This window comes from Lepidochelys olivacea (genome assembly GCF_965140295.1).
Source record: "Lepidochelys olivacea isolate rLepOli2 genome assembly, chromosome: 11".
Taxonomy (NCBI): Eukaryota; Metazoa; Chordata; order Testudines; family Cheloniidae; genus Lepidochelys; species Lepidochelys olivacea.
Window position 1 is genome coordinate 8,435,078 of NC_140421.1, and position 20,216 is coordinate 8,455,293.

The 20,216-nt window shown below is 41.6% G+C and overlaps 2 protein-coding genes across 14 annotated transcripts in view; one reads left to right on the top strand and one right to left on the bottom strand.

Moving 5' to 3' along the window:
- Nucleotides 1-20,216, top strand: part of EPB41L5 (erythrocyte membrane protein band 4.1 like 5) — a 113,001-nt gene that overhangs the window by 87,400 nt on the left and 5,385 nt on the right. For 3 of the 6 annotated variants that reach the window (XR_014713567.1, XR_014713568.1, XR_014713569.1), the window contains one exon: nucleotides 18,285-18,428. Coding sequence is in view for 2 of the 6 variants with exons in the window: in XM_084643205.1 (XP_084499331.1) it covers nucleotides 18,285-18,369 (85 nt within the window). In the remaining 4 variants the exon portion in view is untranslated. Of the gene's footprint in view, nucleotides 1-1,582; nucleotides 7,220-18,284; nucleotides 18,658-19,389; nucleotides 19,494-20,216 lie in introns of those variants that run through there. The other 3 variants (XR_014713570.1, XM_084643205.1, XM_084643206.1) reach the window with 3 other exon arrangements.
- The window catches only part of LOC311528327, an 80,819-nt gene continuing 69,392 nt past the window's right edge, over nucleotides 8,790-20,216 (bottom strand). For 4 of the 8 annotated variants that reach the window (XM_084643208.1, XM_084643209.1, XM_084643210.1 and 1 more), the window contains 6 exons: nucleotides 19,536-19,615; nucleotides 19,061-19,139; nucleotides 17,199-17,245; nucleotides 16,295-16,415; nucleotides 14,603-14,789; nucleotides 11,340-13,931 (listed from right to left, as the gene is read on the bottom strand). In XM_084643208.1, coding sequence (XP_084499334.1) covers nucleotides 13,232-13,931; nucleotides 14,603-14,789; nucleotides 16,295-16,415; nucleotides 17,199-17,245; nucleotides 19,061-19,139; nucleotides 19,536-19,615 — 1,214 coding nt within the window. In that variant the 3' untranslated portion in view covers nucleotides 11,340-13,231. Of the gene's footprint in view, nucleotides 13,932-14,602; nucleotides 14,790-16,294; nucleotides 16,416-17,198; nucleotides 17,246-19,060; nucleotides 19,140-19,535; nucleotides 19,616-20,216 lie in introns of all 8 variants that reach the window. The other 4 variants (XM_084643214.1, XM_084643213.1, XM_084643211.1 and 1 more) reach the window with 4 other exon arrangements.

Genomic DNA, 20,216 nt, shown 5'->3' on the forward strand with positions numbered 1-20,216 from the left:
TGGATTCATGATAAGAGTGAAAAGTGTCCAAGCGAATTTGGAGTTACTTTATTCTTCTGACACCTTTAGGTGATGTAATAGCTATAGTTATTATTGCCCAAAATATAAAAATCAGGCAACCACTAACAGACCCAAAAGAGGAACTGTACATAAAATGTCTGTCAAGTACAGATGGCAATTATTACAGGGAGCAGCACTGTTACAGGTACTCAGCAGAAACTCCTTGCCTCTATCAGGCCATTCATTTAAAAAGAGGGTTCTAGTCACACTCCCCAAATGGAAACATCATTGTAGGCAAAAATCCCGGAGAGAAAGAAAACCTCATAATCGGCCTCAACAGGTGGGTCAGATTTCAGTTTCTGAGGTCAAGGATTTCAGTATCGCTATGCAAACAAGGCCACCAAACCTCCAACACCAAAACCAATGAGCATTCAGTGTTCATGTTTCTCTCCTTGACATGGTTAACTCCTCTGATGTCAGGGAGGGGGCTACTAGCTGGAAGGCAGACAACAGGAGCCATTGGTAGCCATTCCCCCCCCCATGGATCCCATGCCAGTTGGGTACTTGGAGTAACAGGGCTTTCTGTGACTCTCCGCATGGGAGTCCCCACTCTGAGTTTCAGCTCAGTGGGTTTTTCTTCTGTTTTGTACTGCGCTACCAGTAAAGATGCTGCAACCAGGTCTCAGCTGGCAGTGCTGTTGCTGACGCACAAGGCAAAATCCACTCCAGCTTGTCCTTCTGCAGCTGGTCCCTTTTAGAGAAAATAGGAAGCTCTGTTCCTTCTCCCAGTTACAACACAAAGGGAACGCAACCACTGAAAACAGCCAACACAAATCTGGATCTTAGACGTTTGCTGCATTACCACGGAAGCTGCTAACGTTCATTGTTCACTTCTCCTTGAAAGAGAACAATGTGCAACATTGCCTGCTCTCAGAAATAAATACAGCTCATTAATGTACATGCTCTTAATGGGCAGGTATCTACACCCCAAACATAGGCCCTTATTGAAGTTTGTTGGAATCTCAGAGGAGACGCTTTGGAGACTGAACTGCCCTTCATCCCTAGGGATCCCTCCAGATCCCCGGTGAAATGCACTGCTGAGGTAGTGTGGAGAAAGCTTGTACTGCTGCTACTTCACCAGCACAGGTGCAGTACAACAGTTAGCCTGTCTCCTTTCACATGCACTTGACTCTCTGTAGATGAAAAAATAGTGTGGGTTAAATTAGCATTAAAATCCTGCGCCCTTCCCTGCAGTCAGATTTGGAGCAGATTTAAACCATGCTAATGTGTGTTGGTCTTGGAAGTCCAGGTGTGCCCAGACATCTTAGTGCTAATTGTTCTTCTGAACCTTCCTCTTGAGCAGCCAAGAATGTAGGCTAGCGACAGACGGCAGACTGTATCCTTTTCTCCTCAGCAGCTGTGAGCTCTTACCGCCCAGTCAGTACCAGCTTTCCATAGAGTTGTTGGGCCACAGCTAAACTCATGGTATTTGCCCCAGTAGTAGCATCCTGCACTCCTCCCAGCAGATTGTTCTGTGGAAGAGTGTATTTACAGGGTCTTTGCTTTGCTTTCCTCTTTTTAGCCCCGTCACGGAGGATCCTGCGATAAGGCCGAAATGTTTACTCACCACTGAACTCTGAGAGGAGGTGCTTCCAATCTGCTGAAAACTCAAATCTTCTAGCATCTTCAGGGAGCCCTTTGGAAGGACCTACCTGGGATTAAGCTCTTGCTGGATGTGGCCACAAACAACCAGCTGCTTTGCTGAGAATCTGGAGGGAAACTTTCACCTTTATTGCAGTTCAGCTAGAACTATAGTATAAACTAGGACATAAAGCTCCAAGGATGCACGAGCTTCTCTCTCAGGAGAGATGAAACACGCACTGGAACTAGTTCTGGGCATGAATAACGAAATCTAGGAATGTTCCATCCGCATTCGACTTAGTCTCTTTACCTTTTACTGCTTCATAAATGGAAAGTGTTCACTCTGATATCAGTCCACTAGCTTTGTGAAAAGTCGTGGCCCAGAGCTTCATAACTTGACTCTTGGAGAAATTAGAAGAACTTCTAGGGCCACCTGCTGGTTATGAATATAAACGTTGACTAATAGTGATCATGGTAATTTTATACAGTCAAGGCCATTCTTTTCTGTGTGAATGTCCCTTCTCTGTTTTCCTTTGTACCAACATGGACAAGCCTTCTTGGCCTTAACCCTCTTTGTAGTCTTTGTACCTTCTCTTTACAGCACCTGGAAAGAACTGAAAATCCAGCCCATGGGTGCCCATTTACCTCAGTAACTGAATTTAAGCTGCTCTTCGTAGCCAGAGAAAGGAAAAATTCTTCTGCCAAACAGCTTAGCATTCCAAGAGAAAGGTAGGGAGGTCCCTTATTTTTCCCCAGACATCTTAATTTCCTAGAAGACTTAACAAACATGTTTAGATGTATTTTAAGCAATAGATATGCATCCTAGTTGGGTGCTGAAGCAAGACCTAAGGATGAAGGGCATGAACACAGGGACTCTCCAAAGGCTGGTCTCTGTTATATATTTTAGGGCTAGGAGGGAGTTTTCACTGTTGATCTTGGATCTGTGGGTGTTTCCAGCTGCTGTTATTTAGGAACACTCAACTAGCTGGTTAGTGGCACAAGCGTACAAACAGAACAGTTAATATCCTGCCTGTATTCAGTTCCAAACTTCAATATCGGGTGTGGGTGGGAGTGAGAGTGGAAAGAGGTCAGCTGGGGACAGAAAGAGGATCAAGGGTCAAATGTCTCCTAATGGCAGTTCACCCATTTGTGCAAGAGTGGTGACCAGACTACACACTGCAAAGTGCTGACCTTCCTGTACTAATGGTGAAAGTGTTTGCTACCACATACTAAGGAGGATTAGGATATGGACAGTAAGTTAGCTTGAAGAGCCCATTAGGGCTGCAGGCAATAGGGTCCCCAGGAGAAACCACGCAGATGAGCATTTAGATACTATGGTGAGGAGTGCTATAGAAAACTTTTAACAGAAGGTCAAAGGAAGGAGAAAAATGGGAGCCCAATTGGACAATAATTTGATGTCCTTTATCGTGACCCTGTCCGAACAGGAATGCATGGTTGAAATAGCAAGGAGGGTAGTTTCTGTTTCTGACTGGGGCCAGAGGCGAGTCTCTGCATAGTGCTGTATTTTATAAATATTTACATGCAGATAGCTCATGTTGGTGGAAACACTTTTAAAGAAAATTCTTAAACTTTTGCCCAATTTCACTCCTGCTCGCTTAAAATCTGCACGTTTCTAAATGTGGAAAATAAAAACTGGACTAAAGCACTGTGGTGGTGGATGAGAATGGGTTAGTTTGGGGTTGATTTTTCCCTCAACATAACAGAGTTTGCTGCTGCTGAATGTGGCTGATTCTGTCAGGGGCTGCTGTCGTACTTTTGTCTGCAAGATGCTTATTGAGAGTGATCTTGTTCATTGTACATGGCCCACTGTCACTCCTCAGTCTCTTCTTCCCTCCCCCCCACCCCAAAAAAAAAAAGGGCCTTACATAGGGAAGAATAGAAAATGTAACTAGCAGTGGGGCTTGGAAGACCAGCCTGTAACTATGTGTGGACAGTGGTTCCCGGGTACTGCTACAGGAACCAGTGCTAGTGATTTGTGGCTGGTACTACAGGTTTTCCCACGCTCTCCGCGCACTGATTGTGAGAGGAATTGAGCAGCCCAAGTCCTCACTGACTCCCGCACTTCTCATCCTCAAAGCTGAACTTCTGCCGTAGGCCTGATGCGGTGGTTCTGCTCGCTCCCCATTCAACTGTATCCAGTGTAGTAGAGCTCTGGATTGTTTACTCTTCAAGTCCAAGCTTTGTGGCAGGTTTGGAGAGATATGGCTTCCTGGTTCATATCTTAGCCTGGGTTAGTACATTTGCCCAGAAAGGTTGCTGCAGCAATGGGAAGCTACAGGTGCAGGAACAAAGCCATTACTGTGATGGAGAAACTTGGCACTTCCTGTTAACCTGTTTGCTCAGCAGCATCACCTGCCAGAGAGATTTGTTGGTTTTGTGAACGGACAGATGACAGTAGAATTTTAATGTAAATCAAGTTTGTTGGTTGATACAGCAGGTTGGAGTGAACTGTGCACTAGCCTCAGTAGCCTCTTAACAAAATAAAATAATTAAGCATAGTGCATAGTATGTGCAATCCCTCCCCCCTCCTCTTCCCAGTGACCATCTGTGTCCAATAAATTATACATGGTGGTGAAAATATTGTGCCCCTAATATCTAAACAGTTTAATGCTGAATTAATTAGTGTGATCTTTTTAATCCCTTAGAACTATGGCCAGGATTTTTCCAAAGTAACTAGTGATTTTAGATGCCTGGATTTTTGGTGCTCAGCTTCAGATATTTGGGATGAAATCTTGGCCCCCTCAAAGTCAATGGCAAAACTCCTAATGACTTAAAGGGGGACAAGGATTTTACCACTGATTTTCAGAGGGTGAGTGCTCCCCACTTGCTGAAAATGAGGGCCTTTTAAATGTCAAGTTGGGCACACACAATTGCTAGTCACTTGGAAAATTGTGATCTGTAAATCCTGTTCTGTTCCAATGATGATCTGATGCTTATAGTTTTGTTTCACTAAAATGTTATTTACAAAATGGCAGATAGAAGTGCAGTAGCCTTGATTGGCTGTTGAATCATATTGTAACATTACAGAGGACCCATATTTACCAAAACAAAGAAAAATACAGGAACCGTGACACCTATAGAGTATCAATTACTGCCTTTCGTCCACTCAGAAGGGGGCATTTCTTACCATTTCCTGTTTTCTACTGGTTGTATAGAAGGCCCAGCTAGCCTGTAAAATGTTGCCCATTGGCATTTAGTTATTTTAACTTTAGTGCTTCATCTATAAAATTCTGCCGTCCAGGTTTTGAATTTGTTGTTGGGACATTTGATGACATTGTTGAACAGTTACAAAGTACAGCAAAACAGCCCTTTTAAAATTAGAAAAGCGTGAGAAGTAGGCAACATGTGCCACTCACTGTGTGGTGTTCAAATAGGGAAAAACCCAACTCCCAGAACGAAGGATTTAATCTCCATTTGAATTACGAAAACATCACCCCACTTTTTACTGATGCTTATTCCAGTTTATAGTAATTAAATGTTGCATTTTGCTTCTTCCTCTTTTACTGTGTTGGTGTTTAGTTTCTAGATATCAAACGGATTTCAGTAAAATACTTTCTTATGTCTGGAATTAAAATGTGACTATTGTAAACACATTGCAGAAGGGTGCCTGGGCCATGTGACCACCTTGATCATGGAAATGTAAATAGAAACTAATTTACCTTATTAACCTCAAGGAAGTGATGGCTCTAGCACCGATCTCATCTGAGGAGCCTCACAGCAGCAGGTTGGAGAGTCTAAACTCCTCGAGTAATAATTTCCATTGAAATGCTTATGTAATAAATGTCATAGCTACTTACATCATATGTTCAGTTATGCCATATACATGTGGCATCAGAATTAGAGTGCAGGATCTTGGAGACCAAAACCACGGGCCTCTTTACCACTTTAACTAAAGGAATATGGCTCTGCTAATAAGTAAGACCGGCAGTATAAAGCAGTACACCTCTACCCCGATATAACACAAATTCGGATATAACTTGGAAAAGCAGCTCTCGGGGGTGGGGGGGCAGCTGCGCTCTCCAGTGGATCAAAGCAAGTTCGATATAACGCGGTAAGATTTTTTGGCTCCTGAGGACAGCGTTGTATCGGGGTAGAGGTGTACTTACACATTAGCCAGTTACATCCGTAAGTTTGAATTTCTTCAAATTTGAGCATTAGTCTATGTAGCACAGTAGGACTTTATTTTGGACTGTTTTCTGAACAAATAACTTTGAAGGGAAAAACTTGCTGCTCCAGGAAAGAGACTCTGTGGAAAGAAATCCAAATTTGAACTGGGTTATTATCCAAACCTCTTCTTTTCAGTCTTGTTCTCCTTCCAATCTCTCCCCTACCCCACACCTCACTTTTTGTCTTCAGCACATTCCTGCCTCTTGCAGGAGATGCTGTACTACGTAATCATCCTTCCCCTTCAGAAGTAGCATGGGGCTATATTGTCAAGTAGTAAACGTGTGATGCTAGAATCCAAACCTGTGGGAGATTAGGGCATTCACCTAGCAGCTGTCTCTCTTGACTAACATTTAAAGCTCAACTGTCAGCCCAACACCTTGTCACTCAAGATGTCTTATCAGAACTTCCTGGATTAGCAGCAAACTCTGTTAGCAGTACGCTCTGTCACACCCAAGGCTTTTCACAAATAGCTGGACAACAGTAAATTTTTATTTAAAAAATCTTTGTAGTTAATGATGCAAGTATAACCCAGAGTAGCAAAGAGCATGGGTTTCACAAGACGACTCATCAGAGGCATGTTTAAAAATGTCTATAACAGAGCAGCCATTTGAAGATGTGAAAAGCTGGGAGATACATTATGGTCTGCTAAGCTCTGGGAGTTGTTTTCTGGCCCAGAGAAGTCATTATTCTACCTGAATCTTTCTTAGGACTCTAGAAATAATTGAAGGCCCCCCTACTCAAATGTGTTAAAATTAAATGACTTTTATAAGCACACTAGGTTTTTATGGTTAGACAGTGAAATCCAGGCAGTTTGAAGAGTCTGCATTTGAGACCTGTGATCTGGAGCACTCAGCATTAGCATCTGACACTAGGCATCAGGATATTCGTCTTCAGCTTAAGTGCTGAAGCACCATGGAGGGTGCGGTTTGTGGTAGGGAGCGGGCATTGTACAATGCGGGAGGAAGGTAGGAATCTTCTGTGACATTCCCAGCCATTTTACTTTCTGGCTAAGCACTTTGCTTCTCTCGTTTCCTCCTACACACACTACTAATTATCCTTAACTGGACAAACTTATTTCAAAGTATGTAAGAATGTTTTTTAGCTAGACAGTTTTGTTAAAAATCACACTAGCTACTGTATTTTTACGTTTTATATGTAAAGCTTGACAATAGCTCAGCGTATAATTTATTTGTTTGGTTTTTTATAAAGTTCACCCTCCTGCTTCACGACGATAGCCAATGTATAAACTGTATTAGAGGCACTGCACTGAGCTTTGTATTGAGTCTGTACATGGGAACAAGAACTGTGATTTGTAGTCCACTCAGAATCAATCGTGAATTGTTTTTATTGTAGTTTTCTCTTAAATATACCACATCTGTTCACAATGGTCTCCCAGAGTCATCTTTCCTTTGAACGTCACTTCCACAGAATTGTAAGGCAGCGAAAGTGACTTTAGCAGGGCAGGCTAGCCAAGAGTCAGTGTAGGAAAGACTGCTCCAATGAAACCAAAGCAAAAGGTAAACGGTGTGACTATCAAACACTCTATCCTTGTTACAGTTCTTGTGTCATCTGTAATAAAGCTTTAGCCCGAGCCAATACAAGCCACATTTTTCTCCGCAAATGTTAAGGTTTGCTGGCAGCCCCTTGCTTGAGGTAGTGTTGCTGAAGATACTCTGTTCATGGAAAGACTTTTAACCCATACTTGGCTAAATAGGTTAAGACTCTGACCCCCATCACAGACTTGTCTGTGACCATTTGTGACTAAAACTAAAATGCAATTTAAGATACATTAAAACATGTGGATAACTCACAGTATTAAGTTCCAGATTTTGTAATGGGGGCTATTGGTTGCTGAACACGTTTGAAAAGCTGGTTATTAAGTGTGTAAATGGGAGCTTGAACACCTTTGAAACCTCTGTCACCGGGTGAACTCACCACTGGTGGTGCTTCCTGCTGGTTGTGCTGGGGATTAACTCTGGCTAGGCAGTGTCCCTCCTGGCATCCTCTCGCCCTGCGGACCCCTCCTCTTCGTGACTCATCCCTCCAGCCAGGTCACTCCTCCCGGGGGTGGGGGGGTACCCAAAGTCTTTCCAGAACGTATCAGAAAGTCCATTGTCTTCAGCCTGTCGATGCCACATCCCCAGTGGCTGGTTGGGGAACCTGGGCCTGCCTCTGCTCCAGGTTCCAGCTCAGGGGTCCTTCTGTCAGCAGCCAAGGCCTGCAGGGACCTGCTTTGCTGCTTTCCCACCTTCCTGGCTTCCCCCGCCTCCCTCTTCCCAGGGAGAGACTGCAGCCTACTTCCCTGCTGCCCCTTTCTGTTGCTAGCTCCTGGGCTTTATACAAGCCCCTCCTGTTTCTGTCCTCGTGAGTCTGCTCCCAATCAATTTCCTGCTCCCTGGCTCCTGCTCCAGGTGCAGCCTGTGGAACTGATTGGCCCACCTGGCCATCTTAACCCCTTCCAGTCTTGTGTGGGCTAGACACCCCATCACAGTCCCTAAATGTATATAGCTTAGTTGGAGGTTTATAATATAACTTTTTTAATTGCTAGTTCATTAGCCCAAGGTAAAGACTTGGAGATGTCAAAAAAAAAAAGGGGTGGGGTGGGGAGGATTTGAGGGAATTGAAGACCTATTTGTAGGAAAACAAACAGGCCAATTATTGCTAATTAAATTCAGGAAAATGTCAAAATAAATGGGATTATTTTTTGCACGCGCTCTCTCCCCCTTTCACAGCTACACCCATTTAAGAACATGACTCCCAAGAAGGCACTACTTCTTACCCCTTACTGGAAAAAAGTGAGAGCTGAGCAGGTCAAAATTGTCTTCTAGCCCTATAACTAAAGGAAAGAGTGAGTTAAATCAGAAGGAAGTGAGAGCTCTAGCAAAAGCTACAAAGCTTCCACGTCCTCTAACTCAACTATATTTTTCAAACCTGCTTCTGAAACAAAACCATGAAACAGGTTGACTTAACATAACTTTATTGAATGAGAAAAAGTACATTTACTTTTGTCTCTTATCATTCACAATAAAATGTCTATTTTGCAGCTAACTGCCCTGCCCTCGATATTGATAAACACAGTTTCTTCTTTTGCTCAGGAGAAGCCAACGGTAAACAAAGAATCAGAATATTCTGACCTAATGTAGATTTACTGCGTCTTACAAAAAGTTGTTAAATCAATAAGGACAGATTTGTTCTTGTATCTTAATTCTATAAATATACGAGACTTTAAAATAGTCTCACTTTTCAAGCTATAACAATACATTTGCAGTCCCAGAAGAGGTTAATACAAATAGTCTGGTTATACCCTTTCACTTTGTAAAGTGAGTGTGCTGCTTATGAAATGTTTCAAGCCTTGGAAAACAGTATGTTTAGCCAGTGAAGAGATACAGGACAGATGGCAGCAATGCAAGCCTCTCCCATGCTGGCCTGCTCCCTGTGCTTAAGGAGCAGCTCTAGTGGAGAAATGAGTCCCTTCACTCAACTTGCCAACAAAGATGCTAATGGTGGTGATAGCTACTAACTGGAGCTAATCCACTGATTATTTCACACAGACCACTGCCGTGCCACCAGATGGTAATGACTTTTGGTCATTACTAACTTGGGCCAGAGTTAAACTAATGACAGTTCCTGAATCCTTGCCAAACTCATATATAGATAGGGTGAGCAGCTGTAACGGGGTTATGGAGTGTTTTGTTCAAGTTGGCTAACTTTTCCCCTCCTTTGAGAAATAAACATTTTCATTGAAAATCTTACTAGGTAACAAGCAAGGGCAGGGTGACACTATTCAAGGTTTCTGGAAAACATTACCGCAGCCATTAACTACAGTAACTGTTACTAACGCACTGAAATGAAAGCTGCTCCAGGGACAGTAATGCAGTGCTGAAAGCAAATATTGCTTACTGAGGGCTCAGTTCAAGCTGTTTGCAGCTTGCTATGGCAGCAGGCGAGGAATACAAACATTCATGGCAAAAAGGCACTCGGATGCCCCCGCAGAGGAGAGCTCCTGTCTGTAAGTGACTGTGACACATCTCTTTGAATTTCAAAACCTCCCTTCCAGTATCAAATCACATTTGTTTTTAAAGATTTAGAAGTAAGTCAGCCAGCGAATGAACAGTCTCTGCTGGCATCTAGGGGTGCTCTACAGCTGCCTTTTGCGGCTACATCCCCCTTCCCCCCAGTCAATCCTAGAGAAGATAAAAGTCAATATGGTCCATACAGCTCACTCGGGCTGACATAAAAACATGCATCTGATTTAAGATTATTGTGCTCTGCCTATGCTTAACTCTGATATGTCACTGAGCCCAAGTGTTAGGGAGCTGGGTTCAGTCAGAGCCTGCACCGTAATCTGTCACTTCACACCAACGCAAAAGATAGCATATATATACATTTCTACTGAAGAACTTGAGACTGTTTTGTGAGTCTGGGCAATCCTAGAGGCCCCTGGAACCTCCACCATCTAATCAGTGGTTGGAAACATGCCTGTGTCTGTGTATCAAGAGGTTAGATGCCTTGTTTGATGTTTATAATTTGTGAAAATAAGTCCGTGATTGAGACTAGAAAACCCTTTGTAGAAAATCATGAATTAGAGTGTAGAAAAGTAATGCAGGCTTAGTACAGTAGAACCTCAGGGTTATGAACGGACCTTTCAACCACATGCCTCATTTGGAACCGAAAGTACATAATCAGGCACCAGCAGACCAAAAAAAAAAAAAAGCAAGTGCAGTACTGTGTTAAACAAACTACTAAAAAAATAAAGGGAAAGCAGCATTTGTCTTCTGCATAGTAAAGTTTGAAACTGTATTAAATCATTATTCAGTTGTAAACTTCTGAAAGAACAGCCATAACGTTTTGTTCAGAGTTACAAATAACTTCCATTCCTGAGGTGTTTGCAACTCTGAGGTACTACTGTACTCTGATGGTGTAGTTACAAGTGTTCCTTTTCCAGATGTAGGAATTAATGTACATCCCAGCTGCCTTCACAGCAGTCTGAAATAATTCCATGGTTATTACCCTGCTCAAACCAGTATTAAGATAACACTGCTACCAGTATCATTAAAAGTTTGACTTCAGTAATAAGCAAAGCTAAAGATTAACCATTAAGTTAAATAACTCCGTAGTTAATTTATATGGAAATATCAAATAGCTCTGTGGGCTAGGCTGACAAATACAGGCAGAAGTTTTGTGACTATTTTAAGAAGTGACACATCTAGTTAATGAAACTAGATGGAGGGGGATTTTTTTAAACATACTAAAATAAATCCTAAATAAAATTAGGGCCCAAACACTTTTGCCATATATCTGCACCTCGTTCATTTATGCTATGTTTGACCTTTGTTACAAGTTACACATCCAGGGGTCATAAAAATAGATTATTAAAAACATCATGAAATTGAGAAAAATACCCTGAACTTGCCAAGTTCTGAACCTCCTGAAAAGTGCTGAATATCCTGAGTCCCCCTTGACTTCAGTGGCAATTGAGGGTGCTCCAGACTCTTCAGGATCAGGCCATGAGATGGCAGCATCCAGCCAAAAACTTTTGGAATAAGTTGTGTATGTAAATTCAGTACTTTTACCTTTCAACTTTTCCCAGCATTTGCAGGAGAGCCACAACTGAGTTCTATGGAGATGCTCTTTTTTTTCTTTGCACTCACTGTAGAAGAGAAATGTGTGATATGCACTTTGCTATTTTAAGGCATGTGAAAACAGTTTTTTAAAAATGACAGAGCTAAAGGATTAAAGCAGAAATTAGAAAGGAAGTGGCATTTCCCCTTGACTCTGGCCCCAATTTTTGAGCTCTGTCAGCATGAACAGTTTCTCAGTCAGTTTTGTTCAACCAAAAAGCTCACTTAAAAGCTCTCTTTTTCCAGTAAGAAAATGTCCAAGCCTTTTATCATGTCCTCGGTCCTAGGATCTATCTTGCAGCACTATGTTATACCTTCTCCATGGCCACATATGCTTCCTGCAGCTTGGTGATCAGCATAGCACAAAGCAGTCAACTGGGGTCCAAGTACCACCAGGGCCGAACAATATAACTCCTTTGGTGTTATCTTCAGTCCCTGTGTTTAATACAACTCAAGACCTCATTTGCTCATTTTATGGCTGCTGTATGCTGGTCTATTTCTGTTTTAAAACCCCCAAATCTTCCATTTAAATAGCATAATACTGCTGCTCGCTTGGCCCAGATGATGAGCCAGTATTCAGGACCTTGGAGGTTTGTTTCAGTTAGAAGGATAAATTGGTAATATGAGTCAGGGATATTTTCCGATGCAGTCTTGTTTCACTACAGAAACTGAACACAAAGTCCTGTTTCCCTGGACACAGTAGAAATAAACAGGCAGTTTTTTATTAACAATTTCCAAGTCTTCCTCTGCAGCAAGTTCTGTCTCTCCTCCCTCTCTGGGCCATCTTCACAACTGCTTCCCTTGCACTCTCCTCACTTTTCTTTTTGAACACATACACAGCTTGCCAAACAATCTTCTAGCCTCTGTGTTTGCAAGAGGGCCCCTTAGGGAAACCCTCAGACCTGCTCAGACTTTTCCATATGGCCCAGTGCCTTATGCACTCTTCTCCTATTGCTTCTAGCTATCATTACATAAAGAAGGATTTAATTGCTCCTGATAGTAACATGCATGAGCTTTAACCTGGTCTGTGATTGTTTACAGATCACAGACTTGCTCACGGTAGCACATTAACACACCTTTCACAATACGTTCTTCCTTTGTTCAAGTCTGACTCTTGGACATTTGTCTGCACTGACCTGTGTTCGCCACCTGCAATCTGTCCCCTAAATGAAACAAATATATTGTGGCAGTAGCATTTTAAATGCATAATTTTGAACATTATTTGGATGTATTAACCAATACCATAATAATTTATCAAGACCAACTTTTGTCCCAATATACATTGTGTTGATGTTGATGGGGTTGCCTGGGTGTGAATCAAGGTAGAACTGGCACATTTTACTCTATAAATAGTGCTTGTAAGGCCTAGAAGGACGCACTAGGATTCTATGACCTTTCTAACCTAAAGGGTTCCATGATCTATACACAGAATTGGCCACCAACTTAAAAAAAGACTTAGAAATTGGCCAGAAGACAAGGCAACTATAGAGAAGGGTGGAATCAGGAGCTCAACAGGTTCACCTCAGGGAGAGGGTTGCAAGGAGATCTACTGTAATTTTGGGTTAAAAGAGGATCCCACAAGCATCTGGGTAGGAGTCTCTCCACCACATAAAACCAGGAGCATGAACAGAGACTGTATAAAAAGAAGTTCAGGTCAGGTATTAGGAAGACTATTTTTCATCCAGAATGTGCAGTAGGCCATTGGATAGAATACTTCCTTGGTAGTTCTGCTGAGAAGCAGGTGGAAATGGCTCTCTTCTCCCTCTGTATGTGTAGGTCATTTAAATGCTGTTCAGCTCCATTTGCCAGAGTGAGATTTCACAGAGACTGGACAGAGGCTTGCCCCCAATCAGGAGCAGCATATCAGGATGGTTGGTAATTGCCACGCTTATAGGTCTCTCATGCCAACAGTCAGTTCCTCTCCTGTTTTTTGTAACTTCAGCGGCAGTGAGAGCTTGTTCTTTGGAAGAGCTGCAATGGGAGAGATGCTCATTTTTGGAAAATATGCTCTGTGCTTTGTCTGCGCACAGCTCTGCATCTGAAGAGGTTTGGAATGAGCAAAAGCCCAATGGCTCCAGAGGCTGGCTAAAGGTTTTCATTTCTATCTCGGTGCCACCATCGTTGCTGAATGGTTGGTGTACATGCTGCTGGCGAAAGTAGCCATGAAAATGGGCACGCTGCTTCGAGACTGCCGGCGACTTTTGAGGCTCTTTCCCCTTTGGACACCAGTGATTGATGGGGGATGCCCTAGAGAAACCTGGCGTCAGCTGGAAACCAACACCAATTCCCAGGATGCGGTGATACCTTTTAGAAGAAAGAATTACCTCTGTTGTACTAGCCAGTTTTTCCCACGTCTGGGAACTGAAATGGTATTTCCACAGGCTGTTGTTAGGCCTAGAATTTGAAATCCCTCCACCAAAAGTCAGCATGGAGTCTTGAAAGACCACAGAAGAGTGTCCCACCACTTTTGGAGGTCCTTGGCTAAACACAAGGACAGGCAACATTTAGTGCTTATAAGAAGAACAAGAATATTCATTATTTCAGTTGGAAAAGGAAATGGTCATCACATTTCTGCTGGCCCTGGGGCATCAAAACTTTGTCCAGCTAAGAGCTGCCTTGGCAACTTTCCCAAAAATCAAGGATCTTTTCCTGACATAAAATGCAGCAGACTGCAGCCACCCTCATATTTGATGTGGAAGGGTGATCCACAGAGACAAGAGGTCCCAAGATGCAATGCTCCCTCTCAATCTGGACAGTTTTTACTTTGATTAAAATGGCAACATCCCACCGTGGGCCCCGTAGTCTCTGCAGCCTGCCTCTTCCTATTAAAAATAAGGGCAACCAGAAGACACACCTTTTCCATACTTGCTCTATTTCCCTAATTCTCAAACTCAAATCCAAGGAACAGTGAAACCTGATCCAATGCAGTTAGCTTAAATCCCTAAGAAATCACAGAAATTGCAAAGATCTTCTTGTGTGTTACAGGGGTGAACAATTGTTCCAGGTGTTCTATTCCTTAGTCCTCTGTCTAATTTTCAAAGATTCCGATACTTCCACTACTTTAAGCTCTGTTTGCCTGGATACAATGCTATAGGGTGGGGCCTCACTTTTCTTTCACTAATTTATTTAGTATGACAATGAATGAGGTTTACCTTGTTCTGATAGTGGACCACTTGCAGCTTGTAAAGTCCCACTTCCATAGGTCCCTCTGTTCACTCAGCCCCATCAGTCCGCCAAACAGGTACATGCCTGTGCCATAAACCACAGCTGAGTGACCATGCCGGGGTCCTGGACCTGTGTCACAAGACTGTGGAGATACCTGTGACCACTCTCCTGTATCTGAAAGCAAAAGGTAACATTACAGAGATATCAAGGATGTTTGATAACTGAGAACAACCATATTTAAAGAACAAAGCAACATGTAGCTATGAGGATAGTTTTATTTCCTTTCCATTCCCTCAAGTTAATCCGGCATGAGATGCCATGGTAATATATGAAAACTAAAGTATGGTGATTAAAAAAAAAATCCCAAAACTTATTTTGAAGTGTGTTAATGCAAGTTCCAGATGGGCAACCCTGGGAACTGGAGTCATTTATTTACAGAGCAGGTACCGCCGGCTTCCTAACACTGCTCTGTTCGTGCGCTTCTACTCTGACCTGGAAAGACTGCTTTGCTTTCCAGGGATGAGAGGGTACACCAGTCGTCAGGCACACTTGCTCATTAGTGCCTCTGCTGGCAATGGGTAGGAGGAACCCAGGATGATACAGATACACCATTGAACAGCCATTAGATGACAAATGCTTTCAGTCACTCTGAACATGGGATTTTCTGGTTTGCAAACCAGGATAATAGAGGCTGGTGATGAAATATGCAGATGAAACCATCCCCTGCCAATGCAGGATTTTGATCCCTATGGTATTTTACATTGAGTCCCAGCAATTAGAGATGCTTAAAATTCTGCAGTAAAACACACTTTGTCAGAGCAGACCCTGTCTGTCGAACAGCTTTGATGCACGTGACTGAGAATAGCTGTCTTTCTTTGCAGTTTAAGGCTCCAGTTGAAAAGCCAGTTGCAACAGCACCAACTTATAGTGAAGGGTGGCAGATTAAAAGTCGGGTTCTAATTCAGGAACTGAATTCTGTTTACAGAGTGGATGTTCATGGGGAGGTAGATAGGGTCTTCAAAAGATGGGTTAACTTCTAAAAAGCATTGAGGCCTTGCCCTGAATATTAACACCAGTAACAAACCATTGATATTGCTGCACCTCTACAAACCCCTGAGGTAGACACGCAAAGCCGCTGAAACAGGGATAAGGTGCACCAGTACAAATTTACAGCAATTTACCCAGTCAACATGAGAGATTTGAATGAGGACAGCTATAGTGGAGGCTGAGCACTGATGCATGGAATCAGGGAAGATCACCAGTGTAGCTGAGGCTTAAGGTTTTTAGCAATCCTGTTTGAACAGGTGAAAAATATGACAGTAGACAGCAAAACCTATCAGCTGATCTCTGTACAGTGGACTTGCTGAAACTGTGTTGGAGACCTCAGCCCAGAGAACTAGTGCAGACTCCTTCAGAACTATGTTGCCCTGATAGCATTAATTCCAGCCTAAAATGGGTTTTCTCTGCAATCAGAATGTAAGGGGGAAAAAAAATTTTAAATGAAAGATTAAATTCTGCCCACCATAGCAAAATCTGAGGGTTTACACAGGTTTCTATACCATCCCTGTTGATAAGGGGTTTCTTAAGAGGCCAATCCACATCCCACTGAAGTCCTGATGGAGGCTCTCCATTAACTTCACTGGGCGTTGGATCAGATCCTAAGAGAAGCTTTAACTTACCAAAACGTAAAGCCCAAAACTCTTGTGAAATCCCTTTGATGTCGAAGTATCCCCCATAGATGTACATGCTGGAATTGTACACTACTGCGCTGTGGCCCTTTCTGTTAGCTGGAGCAATGCTCTGAAAACATTTTAGTAATGAAATGAAAAATCACTTTAACAAACTTTGACACAGACATCCTGGATTTATGTAGGTTTATCTCAGCACCACTTTCTGCCCCAATTAAGAAAAGAAAATCTAGTGATATCTGGGTGAAAATCTTAGCAATTTTGATTTGGGTGATTTCATGTTCCAAATTGTATGAAATATGAATTTTTGCACTGAAACATGAAAATTCAAATCTTCAGATGTGCTGATGTGAAAACTGATCCCATATCCGAACAAGAAGTTAATGTTTACATTTTGAGGTTTTCACTCAAAAACAGGAGTGGGTTTTTTGTTTTTGTGTGTACTGATTCACTTTCATCCAAATAAGTCCCTAATTTAGAGTGAAGAAATGAAAAAATTGCCAGATTTTTGTGAAAACAGAGCACATCAAACTTTGAGGTTTATGAATATTGTCAATATCTTTAAACAATCCTAGTTTTAAGAGAATAAGCCGCTTGTAAAGTGGCAACCCATGCTTAATATTGGCCCTCTTGATTGAAGTGTTTTAAAAGAACAGTAGAGGTAATAACATTCAGCATTTACATCCTAGGATCAAAGTGTTTTGCAAAGGTAGGTAGTATCCCAGTTTTTCAGAAGGGGGAAACCTCAGCTATTGAAATTGCAGGGAAATAAAGCAGTGTACTTTACAGCAACATGTCCCTGAGGAGTCTAGACTGGAACTGTTTTGAAGAACACATTTTAAAGCAACCTGTTTAATCAATATGTATTTGATTCACACATTCCCTGGTTTCTTACCTCAGTCTCCACTGCTGTGTGCCGGCACTCAGTCCATCTCGCTGAATCTAAAAGGATTTTTTTTAAACAAAGTGTAGTTTATATCTAGGACCACAAGAGGACACTGTTCCTTCTAAAATTGCTATTCTGATTTTTTTTTTTTTTTTTTTAAATGTCATCCTGGTGTATTTACCATATAGCAAGGATGAAACACATAACACTAACATAGCAGTATAGTGAGCTACCAAAGGGCATATTTTAATCACCTTTATCTAAGTTGTCTTTTCATACTCTGAGCTAAGAAAATATTACACTGTATTATAGACTTCCTACACCAAGGTTTCTCAATGTAAATATCACCATCAGCCATTCTGTATGTTATACATAAAAAGTTTGTGTTTTCATCTGGGGAATGCTCTTCTTTTGTAACACCATAATGTAGTCTAAATGTGCAAAAGTTCCATTTACCTTGAGATCTTGGTAGTGAATATTTTTAATGAGGGCAATTTAAAAAAAAAGTAAATCTTTCGCTGATACTCTATAGAGTCCAATTTTTTACTGATGAGTAATTTAGTGCTATGACTCAGGGAAGCCTATTTCATACGATGCTTTACACTTTGATAGGAGTTTTCATCTGAGGATCTCAACATTCATTAATTCAGGCAGGTGAGTGAGTATTTCTACTTTACATGATGGGAAACTGAGGCAGAGATAGGGAAGAACTTGCCTAAGATCACATAGTGAAATAAGGAGAGAATAGTAGCAAGGAGTCTTCACTCCCAGTTTTCGCCTCCAGCCACTAGCCATGCTACTGCTCGTGGGAAAATATATATAATATGCTTATGTAATGTTGCACTGAAATATTAATAGTAAATTATTTAACAGCATATAAAATTAAATACTGCAATATTGTCCACGGAAAATATATAAAATGTTATTGGATAGAATATTAATGTCCCATTGCCTTTATTAGAGCTAAATCAGTGATAAAAACAAAACAAAAAAATTGGTCTTTCAAGACAGTCAGGAAAAATTTTAAGAAATGCTGTTTTCATTTTTCCCTTTTCTTCATCTTAAGTAGTTTTCTACTTTATTTGATCTTTTTAGGGCATGTCTACACTTACCAGGGATCGATGCTGCTGCAATTGATACACTGGGGGTTGATTTAGCAGGTCTAGTGAATACCCACTAAATCGACCACAGATCACTCTCCTGTCAACTCCGGTACTCCACCGGAAGGAGAAGCATAAGGTAAGTTGACAGAAAAGCATCTCATGTCGACACAACGCAGTGTAGACACCACCATAAGTTGACCTAAGCTACACTGACTCCAGCTACATTATTCATGTGGCTGGAGTTGCGTAACTTAGGTCCACTTACCCCCGTAGCATAGACAAGGCCTTAGTGCCAGCCTTTCTATGTGTTTCTCAGAGTGCAAAATACGTTACTATTTTCTTCCCGTAATAGACAAAAACTTGTGACTTTTCTTTACATTGGACATAATTTAGAAAAAAAATCCCCTCATATCTAAGCCTGCTATTTCACTGCTAAAGAACTTTTTAAAGATCAACTTATAAAACTCTAAAAGTAAAGAGTCTAATGAAAATGCTGAAAACCTTGAGTACAGAAATGTTGCTACAAAATGTTTCCTGCTGGAAAGGAAAATTGATTGTTTGACAGTTTAACAGCCGAATTTTTTAGTACAAAATTCTGTCTGTGGTTTTGCATGTAAAACTCGCAGTGAAGCCAAAGGGAAACGGGAGCGTGTGTACATACAAGTACATCAGAGGACACAACTGGGCCCTTGCTATTTATTACCCTCTGTGGAATTACTGTGTATTTGAGCTGCCTCTTGGAAGAAAACTGGTTATCTTGTTCCATACCAATGTCATACATCCAGAGAGGGATCTTCACCTGCGTAAAAGCAGAATCCACCATCCCACCGAAAATATAGAGGATGCCCTGCAGGCACAATGATATTCATTTATCACCCGGAGTGCAGTACAAAAATCTAAAAACAATTTTAAAAGGACAAAGCCCCCATCACCAAATAAAATACCCTAAAATGCACAGCCAATCTTAACCAGTCAACAAGAATGCCACTAGGCCATTTATTATTATTATTTGAGTGCTGTATAAGGACAGCAAAAAATCATCTAGTGATACAGTTAACGATAGTATAGTAATTCTTATTTATCAAAACATTTTACAGACCACATACAGATATCATGCCTGAAATGCAGCCATGTCTTGGGGGGGAAGGTGACAAATTGTTCCCCAGGGCACAGCAACGAAACAGTTTGTGCCACAGCACCAAAGAAAAACATCTATTGAGGAGCAGGACTAATTTAAACTCACCTGATAAGCCACCATTGAATGTTCTTCCAGTTCTTCTGGGCCATCTTCTGAACAATCCAGTTTTTCCCATTCATTGCTTGCTAGGAAACAAAAGGAGCGCTAAAATGGATACACACAAACCACATGGAAGTCAGCAGTAGGGTGAAGATGAGATGCTTTGAAGGAGGCATCTTTGGTTCTGCCTGCACTTCCAAAATGAGCCACGACTGATACTGGGATCAAACACAGTTTTCCCGTTGACTGGTGTGGGAAGGTGAAAATGTAAACAACTTTAACTGGATTGTTCATTCACCATTTTTTTTCTATTAGCATGGAAGGTTGAATTAATTTCTCCCACAAAATAGGTTTGTACTTTTCTATTTGGCAAACAATTTTATCTCTCTCTTGGTTTGAACAGAGTTAAAATTGATAATGGTTTTTATGTATTGTACACCAAAGCTTTGGTATCCCACAAGCATCAGTTTCAGCATAGCACTGGGATTCATGCTAGTGAACTGACCCTGACTGGGCCAAAATGGGGAGCACAAAACACTGGGGTGTTAAATGAACTTCACAAAAAAAGTGTTTGTTTTAATTTCTTTGTAATGAAAGTTACAAATTTGATAATTCAGCCTTACAATATCCAGGTGTTTTTGTACTAAAATGTTGCAGTAATTATCTGTATTTTTAATATGTAACTTG